At 32.9% G+C, this 23,453-nt stretch overlaps 2 protein-coding genes across 5 annotated transcripts; one reads left to right on the top strand and one right to left on the bottom strand.

Moving 5' to 3' along the window:
- Positions 1-6,049: 6,049 nt before the first annotated feature.
- Positions 6,050-18,647, bottom strand: LOC115878657. Of its 3 annotated transcripts, none has more exons than XR_004049578.1 (2): positions 17,675-18,647; positions 6,050-7,000 (listed from the first exon to the last, which is right to left on the bottom strand). XR_004049578.1 is itself a non-coding variant. In XM_030895202.1 (2 exons), exons 1-2 carry the CDS (start codon positions 15,875-15,877, stop codon positions 6,529-6,531), a joined length of 585 nt encoding a protein of 194 aa, XP_030751062.1. In that variant the 5' UTR covers positions 15,878-15,994; the 3' UTR covers positions 6,050-6,528. The 3 variants fall into 3 exon arrangements, 1 of the variants encoding a protein (XP_030751062.1); XR_004049579.1 differs by lacking the exon at positions 17,675-18,647 and adding an exon at positions 9,471-9,644; XM_030895202.1 differs by lacking the exon at positions 17,675-18,647 and adding an exon at positions 15,765-15,994.
- A 20-nt stretch (positions 18,648-18,667) lies between these two features.
- LOC115878656 (GRIP domain-containing protein RUD3-like) lies at positions 18,668-20,967 on the top strand. Of its 2 annotated transcripts, XM_030895201.1 has the most exons (7): positions 18,668-18,827; positions 18,881-19,064; positions 19,119-19,385; positions 19,445-19,550; positions 19,603-19,817; positions 20,564-20,647; positions 20,702-20,967. In XM_030895201.1, exons 1-7 carry the CDS (start codon positions 18,743-18,745, stop codon positions 20,916-20,918), a joined length of 1,158 nt encoding a protein of 385 aa, XP_030751061.1. In that variant the 5' UTR covers positions 18,668-18,742; the 3' UTR covers positions 20,919-20,967. The 2 variants fall into 2 exon arrangements, with proteins under 2 accessions (XP_030751061.1, XP_030751060.1); XM_030895200.1 differs by having other exon boundaries at positions 20,564-20,967.
- The last annotated feature ends 2,486 nt before the right edge of the window (positions 20,968-23,453 follow it).

Raw genomic sequence — 23,453 nt, 5'->3', positions numbered from 1 at the left:
TATGTTTTATTATAATTTGATAATATTTTGTTAATATATTTTAAAATAGGTAAGTATTAGCTGATTCCTTTAATAATAATTAAAATTAAAAATAATTTATGCACCCTTATTTTTAGTCACCATTACTTTCGGTCCTCACATCGTCGGGCGTAGAGTACGGATGTGTTCGAGCCGAGGGCATATGAATGCAAACTGGCCGATCGCGCAGTAAATCGATATGTTAGCAAATAAATAAAATATACATTTGCATCAACGATAAAATAAAAGTGTATTGCAGACAGTTTTACATACCCTGCTGGTCATCCAATTTATGCAGTCTGGATTTTAATGAGTGTGACAGAGAATAATATAAATGACCGGTTTACAGACAGAGAGATAAAATCAAAAGCGGCATACAGTGTTGCCAGTTTTTTACTTTTTTAGGAAAACGTGTGTAGAAAACTATAAGCTATTTTAAAAACTTTCATGTACAATACTGAAATGATTATAATATATCTAAACTAAATATAACCGCTGTAGCAAGCGTAAGTGAGTAATTTTACAGCTGTAGTAAAATAAGTAAATAATATTAAAAAATAAAGTTCCAACCCTAGATGCAACATTTTTCGTAAACGCCTACTTGTGCGGTTTGGAATTTCCGGCATACATTTGGAAAGCCGGCAATACTGTATAGAAGAAATGTGTCAACCCAATTTTTATCTCTTTTTAATACATTTGATTTTCCATTAAGCTGTCTACATTACTGTTTTAAACGTTAAAATCTAGACCGCACAATTTCGATGACCAAATCGGTATAGGGGTCGACCAAATAGCAAACCACCAATGTGCCAGTAGTGCAACCACCCAAGCAATATAGTGACATAGCCCAAATCATGTCTTATTTCCAATATCAGCAAACTCAAAAGGCACTCCCATGGACGCAGCCGATGGCACTCCTGTTTTAACAATCAATGACAAAGAACATTTTTTTGAACAACGCAGAGAAATCACAATCAATTGCAAAATTGTGAATTCTCTCTATTATCTATATCGTCAGAGTAGTTCAGCATATCTACGATTTTAAGTCCAAGTGTTTGACGCCGGACACTTTAAGACATTAATCAAACAGCATTGACAGCAAAAAGACAAAATACCCTACATCGGAAACAGTATTGTAATTGTGTTGTTTGACGGGTATTTATTAAAAAGTTACAGAGTCCATGTTAACAGTACAAAATCGAACTTTTATTTTTTTAAATGTTATTCTTAATTATTTTTAACTGAGAATCTTTCACAATCTCAGTTTTAAATTTGTTAATTTGTTTGTTTTTGCTTACCCATTGTACTCATTTTAACTTATTTTATAAAATTATAAAAACTTAAATTATTTATAAAAACTTATGATTGTACCTCCTTAATGATTTATTAAACTCAAACCTGTTTAGTACCATTAGATTAATGGTGGCAAGACAAATAAAAACAGCATCTTATCAGTGGCGGATCCACGCTGGAGGGGGCTTCGGGGTTAAGTAAACTATGTATACTATAACTATAAGCAATATAGCATAAATGTAATATAAACAATTAAATCAAAAATAGACCTATCAGCTTACTGGATGTGGAAGGTAAGCTGTATGAACACCTAATACTTAACATATTACAAATTGAATTGGACAAACTGGTTGTCTTTCACAAAGACAATTAGGATTTAGAAAAGGTCTACAGACAACAGATGCAATTAAAAAAGTTATAGAAATTGCCAAGTGCGCTACAGGTTTTGCACATGCAAACAGAAAACTATGTGCTATGGTTACACTTGATGTGAAAAACGCTTTTAATAGTGCACCGTGGAATAAAATCTTAAATGAGTTGATAACTAGACATATCGATGAGCATCTTGTACAAATAATATTATATCTGAGTGAAAGAAAAATAAAACTTGAATCGTGTGAGATCACTAAGATTGTGTCAATTTATGGTGGTGTTCCTCCAAGGATCGGTCCTTGGCCCAACCCTCATTCTGTATGATAGTTTGCTAGAGACCCGCATGCGAGATGGAATTACACTCGTTGGTTTTGCAGACGACATCGCAGTACCGTAAATAGGGCGGTGCCACCAGTGCTCAGGCATAGGGCGTAGACTCTGGGTGGCGCAAGAATGGCCAGACCAAGCAGACACTTGTTTTTTCGACATGATCACATTTTTTGGAACAATTCAGAAGATATTTGTGTTTTTTTTAGTTCTACCATCAGATGGAAAACTTTAATGAAATATTTAAAAATTTCTTTAAAGAAATACGCCGAGATGGGCTTCTAAAGCTAGAGCCGTTAAAGCTTTAAATATGCAACATATCTGTTGCGTACTAAAGATTTTAACTACCAACGATTACACTGCAGAAACAATAGCTACAGCTGAAAGCATTTTGTGTATAAAACTATAAATTTATATGTATTCTGCAAATTTGGGATCAAGTTTTGGAGTCTGTTGATAGGGTGAACATAGCTTTACAATCGAAAACTATTGCTATCGAAAAAGCCTCTGAATTAATCAAGGGATTAAAAAGGCAGATTTAGAATATTCGCGAGACGGTAGATTAACGTGTAATGTGAGTTAGTGAGTGGGTGGTATAATAGAATAGGCGAAGGGTCCACATCAAATGGCTCGTCTGCTTGTTTGCCCAAATCAGTTCTTTAAAGAAATAGATTTTTCTTCCAAAATATTAGATAATTGGTCCACTAACATCAACTTATTTGTGCTTTATTTTATCATCCTGAATGAAATAAAGTATGCCTATACATAGCATTGCTCTAAGGTACCTATAATATCTAAAAAAACAAGGGTGCAGTTATAGAAGCTCGCACAGGGCGCAGAAAAGGCTATTTATGGCACTGCGACATCACCATGGTTGTAACAGCTAGTAGTGAGGAATCGTTGATGAATTTGGCCGACACCGGACTAATGCGAGTAACAAAGTGGATGAGGAGGCAAAACCTTCAACTTGCACCTCATAAAACTGAAGCAGTTCTGCTAACGATTAAGAGAAAAATAGCTATTATAGACTATATTTTAATGTAGAGCAAACAATAGTTAATCCAAGTAGTGCCATTAAATGTCTTGCTGTATGGCTGGTCTCAAAACCGACGTTCGGTGTACATATTGACAAAACTGTTAAAGCGCCGAAGACGATATCGGCATTGACTAGTCTCATGCCGAATGTCAAGTGTCCCAAACCTTCCAAAAGGCGTATTCTGGCAAGTGTGGTACATTCGCAACTACTGTATGCAGCACCGGTATGGCATATTATAACGCAGAATAAAAAAACAACTGCAAAAACTTATAAGTGCTCTGTGCATACAGAACAATATCTGGTGAAGGTGCTTGCGTTGTAGCTGGAATTCCTCCAATAGAGCTTCTAATAAAAGAAAGACATGCACCTTATTGTGGGTTGCCAAGGCAAGAAGCCCGAAGTAAAATGATTACTGAGTGGCAAAATAAATGGTAAACATGGTAGATGGACACATAAACTTATCCCGAACATTGAAAAGTGGATTACTAGAGGCTACGGAGAAGTAGACTACTACGTAACGCAAGCGTTGTCAGGTCATGGGTGCTTTGGTAAATATCTCTTTGTTCGAAAAAAAAGACCCCACTTCAGTGTATATATTGTCATGCCGAAGATGACGCAGAACATACTTTATTTGAATGCCTTAGATGGGATTAAATTAGAAGTCAATATTTGCAAGATACAAAAAAAGTGTTCATAGGAAATGTACCAAATAGCTCATTTGACGGGAAAAATGCCTGGGACAAAGTTACAATGATTATAAGACATATTATTGAAAATAAAGAGAAGGGAGTCCCAGATGATGCAAAAAGTCTGATAGATGAAGATTAAGGACAACGGCCGGATTGAAGAAATGCGAAAGCGGATTCCAATGCGGTTCTGTGGCAGGGCAGAGAGGGTTTTTTTAGCCGGTAGGAATCCGGCACTATCCTTTGGGGGTGTCTCATGCAAGATTTTTTTCCCTCGTCCTCAACCAAAAAAAATCATTTCCCCGGAAGATGGATTGGAAATGGTGGATCAGTATAATGGCCAGCGAGGTTCCTGGACATGTCGCAAAAGTGCGGGGGGGGGGGTGACAATCCTTTCGAACATGGAGAACATTAGAAACTACTTTATAGAAGTTGATTTATTTGTAATAATTACGATTAATAATATGCATATTAGATTATTAGATCGTACATTGAGATTTAAAATTCATAATAAAAAAATTGGCGTCGGGAGGCACGTATAGCCGCCCATACTAAAATATGTTAATATCTCGAAAACTGCGACTTTGACTGATTTTGATGTTATTACAAATTTTGTTGCAAATATTATTCCTAATCTTAATTTGAAAACCGCGTTTCGCTAGCTACTGTAATTTTGGAGTTACGATTTTTTAAAATTTTTAACCCCCTCCCATACCCCCTTACCAACCCTCCACCCCCACCAAAAACTAATGGCCAGATTCTCGGGTGCCACAGTATTTTTGTGCCAAATTTGGTTAAAATCGGTTCAGCGGTTTTTTGAGTTATCGTGTTACAGACGGACAGACAGACAGATAGACACCATGAAAATATTTTGTATTTAGGTCATTTATGACCTGAGTAACTCATTTTGAGTGAAATTAAAAAAAACTTGTTGCCGATCCTAATAGCCTACCATACCAATTGGTATGGTCGGCTAAAAAAAGTTAAATATCTTTAAATTGCTGACCTGGATATTATTTATTTGAATCTTTCAATTGGCTCGATTTTCCTTATTCAGTGGTAATCGCTAATCAATATTGTTGCGATGAATATAATCAGGTTAAATAATTTAAAAAATCAGAGTCTGACTTTGAGTACACAAAACAAAAAAAGTATATAAAGTGTGGCATATTGTTGTACTCAGTACTCAGGAGATTGAATTCTTTCAAAACCTGAAATAATAAATGCAGGTTCATCTTTAAAAAAATAAGTTGGCCTATATATCTAAGAAACTATATTAGGTAATTTGAAAATCTAAAAATATTATCAGATAGCCCTAATATAGTATAATGGCTATGAGAACTTTGTATTATTTTTTCGATTTTCTAAAAAATCGACACGAAAAATAAAATTTATTTTGACAAAAATCGGTGCTGTTTTATATTAATAAAAAATCACTAAAAAAATGCATAAATACCGACAAAGAAACCGCTCACGCAGATAAAGGAGACGAACTTTTTTATAAGAATGATACTGCGGAATGCAATCGATCTGATTGAGAAAGTCCAAATAAATTTCCAAGATGTCTATTTTTTAAAAACATGTCCAGTGCTTGCCTAGTTTTTTTTCTCTCTGCTGTATATAAATAATGATAGGCTTGGTTTGGTTTTGACAAAAACCTATTTTCTCTTTACCGTTTTTCAAAAAGTCCAAAATAACCGAGTTATTTTACTTAGAAAATTTCCAAAAATATGTTTTTTTCCTTAAATTTTGAGAACCACTGGATCTTTTCTGGGTTTCCTTTCTTGTAGATTTAATCTACTACCTATGTTGCCATATTATCAAGAAATTATGTTGTTTAACTAAAAGCTAAAATTCCCAAAAAAAAATTCAATTTTTTTTTCGCGAAAAAAAATCCTATTATCGTGTTTCTGGGGTCGAAATATACTACCTCTAAAAATATTTGTACTTATAATATTTAAGACTCACCCTGCATAATAAAAATAGAGTATTTTTGAGAAGCTCATAGCAACTCATAAGGAAACTCATTGCACATCAGATCAGATGATTATTTTTAAATTTATTGTTTTAAAAAGTTTCTTTACTTGTAATAACTATTTTAGTGTCTGTAAGGAGTAGTTTAAAAAATCAAATAAATAAAAATAAAATATCTTTATTTTATACAAATAAAAAAACAATCAAATAGATTTTCGAAAGAAATCAAATACACCACTTTATTAAAACAAACTTTGGTGTAAATGAATAAACCTAAATAAAAAAGAAATAAAGGATTGATTTATCATTTATCGAATTTTTTTCAGTCTATTAGTTAATTTAATTATTAATTTTAAAAACACAGTTTAAATATAAATAGAATAAATAAATATTAAATAAATATCTCCGTATCTGCAAAGGCGGACCCTAGATTTGTTCGCACAAGCATCCAAACCAGTCTCAGAAACTTGTCAAATGTAGTTGATTACACCAAGTCACAGATATGTCGTAAACAAAAAACATAGATTATTAATTCGGTTAACTATTCTAGGCAGTTTTCTGATGCTGTGAGAATGAACCTTCTGACGACTCGTGTACTTGGCAAGTATTTTTTATTGGCATACAGGGTCCGGCGAGAGTGCGGCGTAGGTACTATAATAAATGTCTTAGAAATTCCAGGTATAGATGCCCTATGCACACTATATACCCTGTATACCAATTTTTTTTATACAAATGTTTGTCAAGTACCTACACGAATCGTCTGAGCGCGCCATAATAAAAAAATAATATAATCAGACTTTATTTTCTAAACAATTCAAACAACTATGGAAAAGCTTCAAAAGCCTCGTTAGCCAAGACCAATTGTTGTCCACCTGGATATTCTATCGGTACCAGTACACCTATTTGTTGTCCATTGGTTGTCATTACCGGTTTTCTCTTAGTGTCAATAAAATTTTCTAAAATCGGCACGTTTTGAGCCCAAGTCGTGAAGCCGTTACCTATATTTTGTGAGAACTGACTTAAGCCATTACCGACATTCTGAGAAAATTGCGATACCCCGTTTCCAACATTTTGAGAAAACTGAGATACCGTCGTGCCAACTTGATTTATTCCGTTTCCGATATTCTGAAATATATCGGGCACGTTGATTTGGATTGGAAGCCAAGGTGTTTGCTGAATCCATTGACCAATAAAATCGAAAGGACCCCTTATTTGAGGAATTGCCTGTTGGTCTGTGGGTACTGACTGAAAATAGATGGGCACGATGTTGGCTGAACTGGACGGTTGAATAACCCTAAAATAAAAAATATATAAAGCATGAGTTTCGTTATGTCAAAAAAATATTTAATTATGTTTGACGATTTTCTATTGAACATACAGGGTGGCGGTCTCTAAAAAAAAATTAAATTATTTTATTTTGTAATTTTCTTGCAGTGGCGAAAACCCCATATAGGATTTTTTTGGAGAGATTTGAGATAAACTGAACTAGTTTATAATCATCTGCTGATGATGCTAACATGGTTAGCGAAACGCGCGTCCAGTGTAAAAGTAAAAGTGTTTTGGTGTATTGTGGTGATTTAGTGTTTTTATTTTAACCTACATAAGCTGACAAAATTTCATTTCAATACAAACTGTCGTTCTCCTTGGAGCCTCCGCGGCGTATGAGAGGCGCCACCCTGTATACAAAAAAATATGTCTGTTCTTCTTTATGTAAAAACTTTTTTTTTATGTAAAACCTTAATGGATTTTTTATTATTGTATTCATGGAATGTAGAATGAGTAAGAGGGGAGGGGGGGGGGTAATCACCGCAACCTTAAAGAACTATTGTGTCCCCCTCACTTGAGTTATAGCTTATCATACAGTCTATAACACATCATACATGGGGATTTTCCTGTTATAGGTATACGCTCCCTCGGTTGGGGTTTAGCCCTCTGTGCCCTTCACAGTCGAGGAACTTGTCTCCGGCTGAGATACCCGTGAGCTGGAGGCTGGAGGATCTGTCTCCATTGTCTCCACTTCATTAACTTGGTCTCTCCTTAAACCTGATACCGGTGTTGTCCCGAATCTATAGTAGAGGATATATCCCTCTTTCTCTATTACCTCTTTGGATTTGAAGTCAATTACACAGCAAGGGTTAGTCTAATAACTATTGGTCCACTTCTACAGAGCCCCGCCTGTAGAAGTAAAAGGGAGGCGAGAATACAATGGGATGCCCCCTGGTGCCTCAAGGTTGAGACCAGTAGAGGCTAGTCTCATATCCAGGCACGCATCCCTTTGACTTGGTTCTGCCATCATAGGATTTAGGTTTATGGTGAGGCTGTCTCCTCTTGGTCCAGGCTGTTAAGACCCCCCACACCCTCTGCCCGTGATACGTGAACACGGACAGTAGGGGGTGCCTGGTATGATGGACAGGGTAGTCCCATCCGGCATCGTTATGCGTCTTGGTGCAATTTCCTGGCCACGACACTATAGCCAGGGACAACCAATGAGATGCTCCTTAGACCCAGCCAAAGTGCCAGAGGGGATTCCCCCCAACACCTGACTAGGAGCTCCCCCACCAACAGCAAGGTCTCGCATTTCCTAGAGGAATATTAAAGCAGTTGAAACATTTGGCGCTACAACAGAAAAATAAAATTCACCACAAAACATCAAAACAATTTATGCCCTCTACTCAAGGGCGTAGATATGGGGGGTAGAGGCGGTAATAACCCCCCCCCCCCCATAGCGGCTTAAAAAAATAATAAAATTTCTATTTTGTTAGATAAACTAAAAAATATTACGATTTGTCCTTTCTGTGTTTTTGTTAATAATGTTTATATTGGTATAAACAATTTAAATTTTATTAAATAATCACCATGTTATCTATTTGCTATAAATTATTTACCAAAATTTTAGCTACTCTGGATTTGTAGTAGATTATATCTACAAAAAAAATCAGGCTAGTTCGAATTACTTCGAGTTTTACCAAAAAAAATGTTGCCTACTGAGTCACTCCTTTACAAAATCTCAATCAAACACCGACGGCGACGCCCATGTGTCCTATTTTTTTTTAAATTAAAATATCTGACAACCCTTACTCTACCCCTCCCAGAAAAATAAAGTATCTACGCCCTTGCCTCAACTCGCGTTTTTTTAATAATATTAGCAATGTTAGCATCACCAGCAGATGATTAAAACTAGTTTTGATCAAATGCTGGCGGTTAAACCTAGTTTAAAATAGGAGGTAAAACAAGCTTCTGGAGTTCAAAGTAAGTAGTTCTAGTTAATAGAAAATCGATATTGTAACTATATGTTTAATATTAGAAGGATATTAGGTTACCGCACAGGGTTACCATAAGAAATATTTTGCACGGCGCGGCGCCGGGGCTAAAATCTCTTACCAAGATATTTGCTCTTAAAAATATCAAATATCATCAGAGTTACAGTGTTGCCGGATCGTTTGAAAAGTTGTAGCATCTTTGTTGTTTTAAACAGAACATTTTTAGAAACATATCTCAATCATGAGATATGTTTCATAGATATTGTAAGATCATGAATTATTGAACATAATTTAAATTTGTAATTTAGGTTGTAAGTTAACGAAAGGCGATATATTCAACCGACTCGATATTACCCTTGTATATATTACACAGGAAGAGCAAAAAATATATTTATTTCTGTTTGTTATAAAATTATCAAATCTTTGTTATGTTTAATTCAAATGTATGTATATTTTTTAAAAATCAAAAGACTAATAAAATTGCTTTTTAACGATATATCATACCTAAACTTTCCGTTTTTTAAGTAGAGCTATTTAAAAATGAATAATTCTATTAATATATTTAGTCCATTTCTATTTTTATATTTTATACATTTCACACACACAGAAGAATTTCGTTACCATCAAAGGTTACCACAACAAGTTTAGAAATTTAGCAAGTAAAGTCTAATTGATACTGTTGCGAGCCGGTGTGGACTCGACGTAACCTCACAATATGGCCCGCCCTCGGATGACCTTAACATCGCATAGACACCGCAATGATTCATTCGTTCGAGAAGAATCGAGACCCACTAGAATGGACTAGTACATAAGAGAACATTCGAAAACCTTCTCTATGCGCCTAACGATCTATGGACTATTCTAGATTTCTTTTACTGCAGGTATAAAAGCCGGCGGCAGTGGCCTAAAGAGGGCAGTTATAAATATACAGTTGACGCGCTAAAATTCAAAATAAATTCTTAGTTATAAATCGTTTGTAAATAGTTCTATAAGTCTTTTATCGTTATTGTTTTTGTTAATTAGTGTTAAATAAATAGTGTTTAAATAAATTGTGACTTTCTATCCACACGGAACCGACGAAAAAACGTAACAATACATAATATAAACTTTGAATAATTTGTCACGGTAAAGATTTTCTTTAAACGAAACATTTATAATAGAATAATTATTATCTTTTAAATGCCTTTACTGAACAAACCAGAAGGTTTATAGATATAGGAACATGATATATCGTTGAAAGTTTATTAAAATTTACAATACTACTTAATAATTAACAAAACTTGATATGGCTAATTAAAATTTCCAAAAAATTGATTTTTTGCTTACATTTTGAGAACCAACTACTGCATCTTTTCGGGGTTTTCTTTTTTGTAAATTTAATCCCATCAAAATCATAGAAGATACAAAAATGTCAAGTCTCGCAACACAATAATTCTTCCACTATAAAAATTGTGAGATCTCATGTAAAACCAAGTCATTTTATTTTATTTAGTCTCTCTAATCGTTATTTCTGTAATAATTATATTGATTTGGCAAATTGCACAGCACCATAATTATAAAAGAATAATCTACCATCTCAATTACTAAGTAAATCTAAACAGTGTCCTTAAAAATAAAGTTTTTTAATTAGAATAGAATATTATGTCGTGCAATTGCCAAGTCATTATAATTATTACAGAAATAAAGATGACTAATATTGATACTAACAATTTACAATTTATAACAAAATTGTCGAATAGGTGCTTAAAGAGAGACTAAATAAAATAAACTGACGTGGTTTTACAAGAGATCTCACACTTTTTTATAGTGGAAGAATAGTGTGGTGAGACTTGGCATTATTTTACATTCTATGTTTTTCATGGGATCACATTTCTTTTTGTAGGTTATCCTCCTATTTTTTTCTCGGGTAATATATCATTCAAAAAATATATTAAAGAAGTTTGACTAGCAATAATTCATAAACTTTCTATTATCGTATAAAGTCAGATAATATCAAATGAAATCGAATTATACAGGGTGGCGCGACATATACGACACGGTTTCTGCAAGGAGAACAAAAGTTTGTATTGAAGTGAAATTTTGTGAGCTTATGTAAGTCAATTTAAAGCATTTTCTAAAATTATCTACAGATGAGTTCTACAGGGTGTCCCAGGGTACATTTCTAAAATGAGTTCTACTAAATGACTAAATAACTATAAACTATAATTATGAGATATGAGAGTAGTTTCCAAAGATGGAATAATATATTGGATGTTCCATTTAAAATAACAAAGATGCTATCACTTTTCAAATAATCCGGCAACACTGTAACGCTGATAATAGCTTACTTCGGGTTTCTCTTATTACCGATTCTGAACCTAGAACTGTGATGTGTATGCTGGTGTATGCGTAGAAGAAAATATAAAAGTTCTAGGACGGTTCAGAATCGGTAATAACAAGAACCCGAACAAAGCTAATATTTTAGATAGATGGACTAGATGCTTTTATATAAAAATCCAAATTTTCAAAATAATCCTATTACCGGTTCTCCTAATTACCTCATGAAAGTTGGTTACCGGTAGGGGCTAGACAGCTAACTTTTGATCTATATAGTGGAGTGCCCAGACACTTTTACCTCGGAATTCAATTACTGTCAATGTATTAATGTGAAACCTTCTGTATTGTGTTTTATAGATAAAATACGAAAATGTTTTTTTTTCGTTGCTGTTAATTTTTTATTTTAGTAATTTTAGTAAATTCTTAATTATTTCCTTCTTAATTTTTTGATTTTTTTTATTCTTTTTCTAAGTAAATTTATTGAGGTAAATAAATCTAATGCATAAGCTAAGGCTATACCTATTCTGCTTATATTTTAACCATTGAAAGTTTGATTGAAATCGAATTATACAGGGTGGCGCGACATATACGACACGGTTTCTGCAAGGAGAACAAAAGTTTGTATTGAAGTGAAATTTTGTGAGCTTATGTAAGTCAATTTAAAGCATTTTCTAAAATTATCTACAGATGAGTTCTACAGGGTGTCCCAGGGTACATTTCTAAAATGAGTTCTACAGGGTGTCCCCAAAAAAAGTTACACATCAAAGTTAGGATGTTTTTTGTAATGGAACACCCTATATATTAATTGATTTTTGGATTCTAGTAAAAAAATAAAGGGTTGTTTCATTAGAAAAGTATATGACTAAAATGTATAGTTTTTGAAATACATTCACCGGCACGAAAAATGGGCATCTTAAAACTTTGATGTATTTTAAAGATTAATATATTTGATTCGATATTCGATGTCTTCATGTGTAGTGAAAATTAATATTCTGGCTTTATCCACAACGAAGTTTCAGTGTAGTCAAAAGTGCCTCTAATCACAGAACACACTAACCTCTAATATCTTCGAGAAAAGGATGATACGGCTGTGCTCGACTTGGTAGATCTACTATGTTGCAATGTTGTCAAGAAATTATGGGTTTTAACTAAAAACTAAAAAAAATCCAATTTTTTTTAGGAAATTCAAATTTTCATTTTTTTTCGCAAAAAATTCTAATAATCGTGTTCCTGGGGTCCAATATTATACTCTCTCTAAAAATATTTGCACTTATTTAAGACTCGCCCTGTATATCTCCGATAGTTGAGTCACCTCCGTCACCGTTTCTGGCTGGTTTGTGCCCATTAGTGCGCGCGTGCACCTTAAAGCCGGCTCTCCGCATTAGAAAAAATGTCAAACATTCTAATTTCATTTTTTCTTCGCCAAGGCGGCCGAGCGGACATCGCCGCTTGCATGCTCTGACCGCACACGTAAACACGAAACGGCCCAAAAACTACCTTCCGGAAAAGCGTCCTCGGCCCACTTCCGGTCCGAAGAAGTTATGTTTATTGGGCTATTATTAATTACATTTTTGTTTAACTAGCTTTTTAAAACATTTATGAATTTGTCATGCATCACAAAAGAAGGAAAATCACAGTTGTACTGTGAGGTAGTAGGTACCGGACTGTATCACAACCTATAACACACTTACACATTACAAAAGAGATACAAGCATAAATTCTAATAAAACATATTATATAGGGTGAGTCTTAAATACAGGGTTGCCACCTTTTGTTTTATTTTACACCGCCAAAGTGTCCAAAAGTTGATCTCTACCATGATCAATTAAAGCAACAATAGCCGGTACTTCAGAACTTAAAACCATCTCTACCAGAGTAAACGTCAATAAACAAAAATAATGTGACGTTACAAAGAAAATAAACACTCTTTTATAAGTGTGTTGATGAGGACCCAAAATCAATGCTAAAATTGCTTTAAAACCGTTACTGTCTTATTCAAAAGCGAATATCTCCAATAAAAATAAATCTATTGAGATGAATCACACAAACTTATGGGATACAAACAATCTTATTTTTATAAAACTTTTTGCATTGTATTGTTATTAAGATATATTACAGTTTACCCATTTAAATTCGTTGCTTTCACTTTAGTAGTTAAATGGATACATACAAGATGGCTCCGCGTGTTCTGAAAAAGCTCTGTATCACGATTTCTATTTGAGATTTTCACTCCAAACCTTTTTCACAATTTGTGTTTAATGGTAGCTCACATTTCAAAAATCTTTTTATAGATACACAGGGTATACATACATACAGGGTGAGTCAAATATATTTTTACTCTCAACTCTCAAGTTTTAGTTTTTCAAATGAAACGCTTTATATTTGTTTAGTTCAGTGAATTTGCTATAAAATTCCGGTTCCAAAAATACCTTAATACCATAGAGTATACTGAGTGGTTTTTTTAATTATAACCACGTCCATGGGGACGTCAATCTAGACGTCCAGGAACCTTCGTATGAGAACTTCTAATCGAGACGATCGACTTATATTCTAAGTTTATCGCTAAGAAACCGCCGTTTACCAGCTTTTCAAATTTATAATAGATTGCACCTAAGGAACGTACATATTAACTAACGGACTATAAGAAGACTATATATAAGAATCGGTTTTAAAACGTCCTTCGGCGTTGTGAAGTTTCATTAGCCATGGGTTTCGTCCATCCCAGTCTCCGTCAGATCCCTTGAGCTCATCGCCTTCTTGACACCCTCTATCCAGTTTGTCCTTTTGGTCTTCCCCATTTCCTCCTCTTTTGTGGAAGCCAGTTTAGTACCTTTTGCGTGTTGTCTATCCTTCTCACATGTCCATACCACTTCAGTTGGGCAATCTCTATTTCCTCTACTATAGTTTTCTGTCTACCCATTTTGTCCCTGATTGTCTCGTTTATTCGTACTCTATCCAGCCTTGATGTTCGTGCTGATCTCATTATCGCGTCCATTTCTACCGCCAGTAATTTTCTTTTGTTATTCTCCGTTAACCTCCATGTTTCCGCCCCAAATAATAGATTGCTCTTGATTATTGCATCATAAATCTTGAGTTTTCTGTCTTTACCTATTTCGTTACCCCAGAGTATATTATTCAAACATTTTATTGCATTTCTGGCCTTGACTATTCAAGAAGAAGATTAAATGAAGCAAATCTTATGTCAAAAAGGCTTCCGGACCAGAATTTACTAGATCTGTTGACTAGGACCAAAAGCAAAGGCATGGTCTTAATGTAAAAATTACGAAAAAATGTTAGTGTCTTCTTCGAAAGCGAATATCTTCAATAAAAATAAAGCTAATGAGATGAGCCTAGAAACAAACTATCGAGAAAGGATGTATCTAGATGATAAAATGATTTTTAAATTTCTTGCTGTTTTAATATATTCCACAGGGTGTTTCAAACTTTCACCAAAATATCAACATTTTATCTTCCGTCGTATAATTAACAGATAGAAGATAATTAATAATAAGTCGATCGTTAATTTAGAAAGAGATACTAAAAATTCAAATAATTTGACTACATACTGCTTAAAAATCATCAAAATCGGTCCACTAGAAAAAAATATATTAAACTTTAAAATACATCAAAGTTTTAAGGTGTCCATTTTTCCTGCCGGTGAATGTATTTCAAAAACTATACATTTTAGTCATATACTTTTCTAATAAAACTCGCCTTTATTTTTTACCAGAATCCAAAAATCAATTAATATACAGAGTGTTCTATTACAAAAAACACAACTTTGATGTGTAACTTTTTTTGGGGACACCCTGTACAACTCTATATAATTTTAGAAAATGCTTTAAATTGACTTACATAACCTCACAAAATTTGACTTCAATACAAACTTTTGTTCTCCTTGCAAAAACCTCGTCGTATATGACGCGCCACCCTGTATAATTCGATTTCAATCAAAATTTCAATGATTAGAATATAAGCAGAATAGGTATAGCTTATGTATTAGATTCATTTATTTCAATAAATTTACTTAGGAAACAAATTAAAAAAAAAACAAAAAATTAAGAAGGAAATAAATAAGAATTTACTAAAATTACTAAAATAAAAAATTAAAAGCTAAGGAAAAAAATGGGTAAACATTTTAGTATTTTATCTATAAAAATTCAACAATACAGAAGGTTTCACATTAATACATTGACAGTAATTGAATTCCGAGGTAAAAGTCTCTGGGCACTCCACTAATAAACAAATTATCGAGAAAAGGCAAAGACATGATAAAATGGATGGTTTTTCCATCGCATAGTTGACAGATTGAAACGTTCATTTTTAATTTATAAAAAGTCAAATGATTTCTGGCTACAAATTGCTTAAAAAGCCCATTAGAATAAAATATATTAAACTTTAAAGTATATTAAAATTTTAAGGTTTTTCGTGCCGGTGAGTGTATATTTACTGTTAGGTGTTATAATACTAATGAAAACTAACCTGGTGGCAGGTAGCAAGACAAAGTCCTTTCGTCCTCTGGTTGAAGTGGGGGCGCCTAATATCATGATAACGTTACTTAACAGTACTAAGAATGAAGATGGAAAACTGGTCATGTTGATGTTGGCGTTGACCGACGGTCAAAGACTATTGACAATTGGGCGATAGGAGTAACTTTTCCTGCCATATATTTTAATTTTGTTTTAGGAGGGACAAACAGCGTGCTCTGTTACCGTTAAACTCACATCGAAGGGTCATCCGTGTTTTTATTTGAACATTATTACTTATTTATTGGTGTTATTCACAAGTGTATGCTAATTTCGATATTGACAGAATAAATATGTAAAACTATAATTCAATTTTATTATTGTGCCAAGAGCAATAGGATATTTGCAAAAGGGTACCTATCCATCTATTCTTTTATGTTATTTATGTATTGGGGACGATAATGGTATGGTCGAAAAAAAAACGGCGTCCAGTTGGCTGGGAAATGACGATCGATGACATTTCCCATATAAATTTACATATAAAATGACAGCGATCTTTATTTCATAGCCATCGTTGACGCCGTATTTTTTCGATCATATTGTACCATATGATTAAAAATGACTGGGGCAGTACAGGGTTAGTCAACGATAGAGTAAAATCAATTATCTGATTTGTTTAGGGGTTTACAAAAAAAAATGTTAAATATAGTTATAGGGAAGGTTAAGATACACATTTTAAAAATACTATACAGAATGTAAAGGAGCTAATTTATTTATATTGCAATCGATTTCAGCTCCGGCACCGGCACCGATTTTACCGGCGTGTATGAAATATAAATGCGCTCCTAAAAATATTGCAACATAGATAATTTAAAAAAAAATATGTATGTGTAAACAATCTGTCAAATCCAGAAACAAAACAATATTTTGATAATGGCGCTAATTCTCATGACGCTAAATTAATAACTGTTTTAAACATGAAAATAATATATTGTTTTATAAGTGTGAACGTTTGAAATTGTTCAAAAACTTATTTGTGGCGTTTGAAATAAAATAGCATGTTCTATTCAGAATAAAAATGACTTTTTGTGCCTCGGCTGTCAAACATACAGTCTCGTCACAAAAAGTGTCATTTTTACTCCTAATAAAACAATATACTATATATGTAATTATATATCGAGAAACTATGGTTACGCTCGTTGAATTTGACACTTTATGTCAGTTTAATAATATATTTTTTCGTACTTTTGTGACTAGGCGTTAAAATTATTTTTTTTATATTGTCAATCACGTCGCAAAAATTAATACTTTTGTGACGTTTGAAAAAATTAGTATTATTGTTCTATTAGGAGTAAAAATGACACTTTTTGTGGCGAGGCTGTGCGTTTGACATACAGCCGATTGATGACATACAGCCGAGGCACAAAAAGTCATTTTTACTCCGAATAGAACATGCTATTTTTTTTTCAAACGCCACAAATAAGTTTTTAAACAATTTCAAACATTCCAAATAATATTAAAAGATTTAAAAGTCATACAGTTTGAAAAAAAAGATATGTATTTTATGAATAATTTCACAGTATAAGGCCAGTATTACCATAGATGGTATTACACTATCAAATTTCTTTGTCAAAGATTTTATTTTAATAGAGAATTTGACAGTGTAATATGTGTGATTTTATTAAAAATATTGTATATTAACAATGTCAATTTTTTTCATCAAATATCTGTTATCTTAAAAGATCTTTGACAAAGAAATTTGCTAGTGTTAATATACAATATTTTATAAAATTGCACATATTACACCATCAACTTCTTCATAAATAATAAAATATCCTTTAAATAAAATCTTTGACAAAGAAATTTTATAGTGTAATAGCCAAGGAAATTTTATATTGTAATAGAGGCGTACTATATATTACTCACCCTTAATTTGCATGTGCAGATGTGGATAGCCTCTTGACAATCCAGTAAAAGCTAAAACAGTTTACAGTTGTTGATTAACATCCGTAGACGATTTTAAAGTAGTCACTTTATTCAACGCGAAATACTGATTATTACTTGTAATATATTTATCAGTGGTCGAATATGTCGCATGTTCCTTGTTTGAAGATTTTTGGTTTTCATTATATACCATATAGGGTACACTATATGTAGATTCAATATATTCTTTATTATTTTTATCACTGAGATGAGATAAATTTATTATAGAATCTTTCTCCTTAGCAGTAGATGTCGTATTTCTCGTTTCATTATTTAAGCTTGTTTTTTGTGTTTCATTTATGATAGCTTCGAATAAAATTTCACCAGTACTGCTTACGTCCTCATATTCAAAATCTAATGTTTGGTTTGATTTTTCTTGCATTTGCACATCATTTTCTTCATTTTTTATAGTATAAAATAAATTCTCTGCGGTAGTAGGTAGTATTGTAGAATTTTCACCTAAACCAAAAGTAATTTGGTCTTCAGGTGAAAGGGTGTACGAAGGGCGATCGTGGGTTGGTGGTCGGCTCAGATCTTCGTAAATATAGTTCGACTGAGAAGCTTGAATTTTTTGTACAAAGTATTCTAATGCTGGTGGAAACCTGTTTGATGTTTCTATTGGCAAAAACATCTTAATAGGCAATAACGTTTTTTGAATATTAATATTGGGAGGAACTGTTGAAGAAATAATTGTGGTGTTTACCTTAGCACTTAACACTTCACTTGCATTTACAGTTATTGGAAAAGAATAATAAATAATTACAATAGAAAAAAATATCGAATGAGACATTGTGCCGTAACAAAACTAAATTGATTCTTTCGAAGTACTAGACCGGTTTTGCCGACCTCAAGCCTCTTCGCTTACTAAAAGTATGTTAAAAGAAAAGAAGGTCGACTATTTGTGATAAATAATATTCCATTAAAATACCTGTGACGTATAAAGCATGTCACGAAACTTCAAAATTTCAAAATTATAACAAATTTTATAGTGTTTTCATTACATTTTTCATAATGGAATACAATAATTTTGATGGACATCAGTCAAATGATAGTAGAAAAGTTCGATATGCATCTGGGTCAGATATAGATATTGGAGGTAGTAAAAGTAACATTATACATCTACGATACTACGAATAAAGTATATTTCAGAAGATTGTTCAGAAATATCGAGATCTTCTTTGAAGTGTATAGGAGATGCTAACAGCGATGTTTCAGTTAGTACTAGCATATTAGATTTTGAAGATCTCGATGCAAAATCTCTTAAAAGAAAACTAGAAGAATACGAATATAAGAACAAATATTTACAAAATGAAATTGGCAAAATTAATACAGAGTAAAGGATTCCGTATTGTTTATCATATCTTATGATTGCAAATTTACTTTTTAGACTAGTCAATGAACGGGTTAAAACTACCAGTCTAGAGAAAAAATTACAATTTGTTAAAGATAATCAAGAAGTATTTATGAGACTCAAAGAAGCTTATATTAACATGAAATATAATGAAGCAGCTGGTAGAAAAATGATAGAAATCAGAGAAAAAGGTATTCAAACCTGGAAAGGAGTTCTGTGCAGCTCGTGTATAGAAAGTGAAGATTTAAGACGGCAAATTGAAATTTTAGTTCAAAAATACAGCCAAGTTTTTGTAGCTTCTCCGTAAATGGGTTTCAATATATTTTGTTTGTCATTTAACACATATTATTCAAATATTACAGGGGTGAAATTGAGCAACTTGTTAATACAGTAAAATATTTGAAGGATTTGATTGTAAGAAGAGAAGAATCTTGGTCAATTAATATGGAAAGGGAGAATAAGTTACAGGTATTTGTATTCTGTATTTACATTTAATGATATTTTTACAAAATTATTGCAGCGTCATATTGAAATACTGAAGCAAGAGAACGAGTCTTTAAGAAAATGCATGGATAAAGAACCTGGCGCTGATGAACTACATAATACACATATGAAACCTGATGAAAGGATTATTGAAGAAGAGAAAGTAGAGACAATGCGAAAATGTATGGAATGTATGCATAAAGATATGGAAAAACTTAAAAAGATTATTGTCAAGTTTGATAGGAGTTTTAGGTATTTCACAACAAGAAACCATTATATTATACAGAGTTATTAACTTTATTCGGCGCGAAGTTTGTAGCTAAACGATTAGATTTTTAGATGTGAGTTTTGTGGTCGGTGATGGGCTATTAGTTTAATCCTATCGTTTTAAAGATATAGTAATCTCTATATTATTAGAATCCTTTTTTAATTTTACAAATAAACTAATAATACATATTTACAATTTATTTGCGTCTCGATAAAATAGTTTTGTTTGGATGTGATAGTTTGACAATGAGCGCCACAACGATTGAACTTGTTTCCATCGCTAACTAAGTAAAAATGTTTAAAATAAATAATTGGCTATTCAGTAATTTTTCGAAACAAGCATGTTATAGCTTAAAAATGGGGCTTTTTACGAAGTCATGGCCAACTATGATTTCCGTTTGAAAAAAACATATGTTTATGTCATATGTCAAAAGTGACAGGCTTTAGAAAAAATCGGAGAACACGCATTCTCACTAGGGACGTGATTATATACAACTTTTATCTGAAAACTTTTTGTCTAAAATAGAATATAATGGAATTAGGGGCAATTTTTAAAATAGCCGAAATTTGTTTTTTTCCAAATATCTAGTAAGCCATCAACTTTTTCAAAAATCTGAAAGATCCCACAAAACTGCAATTCTTTCCCCGTTTAACCGACTCCCTAACTCTATGTTTACTACTAAGTACTTATTTATTTAAATCTTACTTTATTTACTTTATTTTTTTTTCAGATGCGAGACACAGCAAAATCAATCTAATATAGTTTACCCATTAAACGACAAGGAAGAAAAAATTGTGCAACAACTAGTTAAAAAGTGTTCAAGTAACAGAATCATTAAACCATTTAAAGATAACACAATAATTTCTAGATACAATTCTAAAATTCCCCAGCCGATAATAGATCATGTGAGAAGCAGAAGTTTATCTGCTGATAAAGCCAATCTACCCCAACATAGACGACCGTCTAGTCCAATCAGAACATCAAGACGACGAAGTGACTCAGCATCTAAATTTGTACACAGAACACACAGCCCTGATAGAAAAACAGAATGTGCTATTATGATGATGGATTGTTTATTCGATTAATACCTAGCTTTGTTGTAGCTAACTGAATAATAAAATTAATGTACTCGCAGTTTAAAGTTTAAATAATACCTTCCAGTCCCGGAACTACTTTTTTAACCGGGGCAGAAACTTCTTTCGCAAACAACTATGTGAGAAGTTCCATTGAGTTCCATATACTATACTCCATAAAACACTCACCGGCACAAAAAACGGGCACCTTAAAATTTTTATGTATTTTATAGTGTTATACCGGGTGCGTTTCAAATGTGACTCACCCCTATAACTTTATTACTTTTTTAGATAAAAAATCAAGATTTGGTATGTAAGTATATGACATAAATTAGGATTGATTGACGTATTCCATTGTTTTCGGTCACTTCCTGTTTGACCGGAAATGACTTCAACTTCTAATTTTTAAATGGCACTCTTGGTATTTTATTACTTTATTCGATAGAAAATGACACACTGAGGGTGCAGCCACACTATCCTAAAAACGGCGTATCGGCGTAAAGGCGTAACGACCTTGAATCGATTTCCAGTAATTCTATTGGCTGAAATTTTTGACAGATGAATTTGACAGATAAAATTTCTGACAGATGAATGTTTCAGCCAATAGAATTAATGGAAATCTATTCAAGGTCATTACGCCGTTACGCCGATACGCCGTTTTTAGGATAGTGTGGCTGCACCCTGAATAGAATGACATGTTGTATGTCAACTTTTGACATTTTCGAATATGGCTTATTTGAAAGTGCAACATGCGATTCATAGCGACAATTTGACTCGAAATACCAAGTGTGTGGTACTAAATTATTCGTAAAAAAATGCTTTTTCCAAATATGCTAATGAGCCACCTTCATTCCATGTGAAAAAATTGAGATATGATTAAAAATACGATTTGGGCATCTTTTAACCAGCCAGGATAAGACACTAAAAATATTAGACGATCAAATCTATTTTTTCAATGCTCCTTGATTAAAAATTAGTGTTTTTAACACAGCCATGGCACCATAGATTGAAATTTAAAATACAATTTTGTTTTAAGCGAAAATGTCAATAGTTGACATATGATATGTCATTCTATTCAGAGTGTCATTTTCTATCGAATAAAGTAAAAAAATACTGAGAGTACCATTTAAAAATCAAAAGTTGTAGTCCTTTCCGGTGAAACAGGAAGTGGCCGAAAAGAATTGAATACGTCAATCAATCCTAATTTATGTCGTATACTAACATACCAAATCTCATTTTTTATCTGAAAAAATAAAAAGGTTATCGGGGTGAGCCACTTTTGAGACGTACCCGGTATATTGTGTTCTAGTGGACCAAGTTTGATGATTTTTTAAGAAATTTGTAGCTAAATTATTTGACTTTTTAGTAGCTTTTCTAAATTAAAAATGAAAGTTCCGATCTGTCAGTTATATGAGGAAACACAAAATAAAAAATGTCTATATCTATGTGGCGGATTCATCTTTCCAAAAAAATCCTGTATGGGTATTTCGCCACTGCACTGCAAGAAAATCTACAAAATAAAATAATTATTTTTTGTAAACACTTCTGCGTTAAACCTAAACGGACGCTGCTTGTCAGAGTTTAATGTTTTACAGGTAATACAAATTCCGTCTAAGAGAGCAAAGAAAAATGTTAACACTATTCGAGAACACTTTACTTTTTTAAAACAGATACGTCTACAAGAAAACCGTTGACGTTCTGTTCGTTGTTTTTTTTTTAAAAAGTAAAGTGTTCTCGAATAGTTGAATTTAAATATTTTAAATAGTTTTTTTCTTTATTCTTTGTATTTTTTTGCTTCCGACGACGGAAAGAGATAACTTTCTGAAACGTTAAGCATATTTTTTTGCTCTGTTAGGCAAATTTGTATTACCGTAAACATAACTTCTGACAAGCAGCGTCCGTTTAGGTTTAACGCAGAAGTGTTTACAAAAAATAATTATTTTATTTTGTAGATTTTCTTGCAGTGCAGTGGCGAAATACCCATACAGGATTTTTTTGGAAAGAAACACAAAATGTTGTTATTTTGGTGAAAGTTTGGAAATTTATTATATTTTTTTTCGAAGAAGACACTAACATTTTTTCGTAATTTATACATTAAAACCATGCCTCTGCCTTTGGTCCTAGTCAATAGAATCCGAGGATAGACGATACTCTAGACACGTTGGCGGAGTCGACAAAAGTTCTCTGCCTTAGATCTGAAGAGTGGATATTAGCAAGTAGATATGGCGCCGAAAGACAGACAGAAGACAGGATACTCAGACTGTGGCAATTTACCGTCAAGCCCTTCGGATTGTGCAACGCGCTAGTAACCTTTGAAAGACTAATGAAATCTGTATTGAACGCGACGTTCAATGAAAAGTGTGGGCGTTTAATGAAAAGTTTGGGTAACATTTTTCGTGCAAGTTTTTTTACAAGTTCGAATATCTTTGATTTGTGTCAGTAGTAAATAAGAGCGAGGAGATAAATACTATCCCTTCAATAAAGATCAAGGCGATAAAAATTCTCTTCGCACTTGATAGAATAGATGATAGAATTTGATTCATTATA

Source organism: Sitophilus oryzae, unplaced genomic scaffold (assembly GCF_002938485.1).
Source record: "Sitophilus oryzae breed Bouriz unplaced genomic scaffold, Soryzae_2.0 scaffold_1521_pilon_pilon, whole genome shotgun sequence".
In the NCBI taxonomy this organism is placed as follows: Eukaryota; Metazoa; Arthropoda; class Insecta; order Coleoptera; family Curculionidae; genus Sitophilus; species Sitophilus oryzae.
The sequence above is the reverse complement of the archived record's forward strand: the minus strand, read 5'-3'. Positions and strand labels throughout refer to the sequence as shown.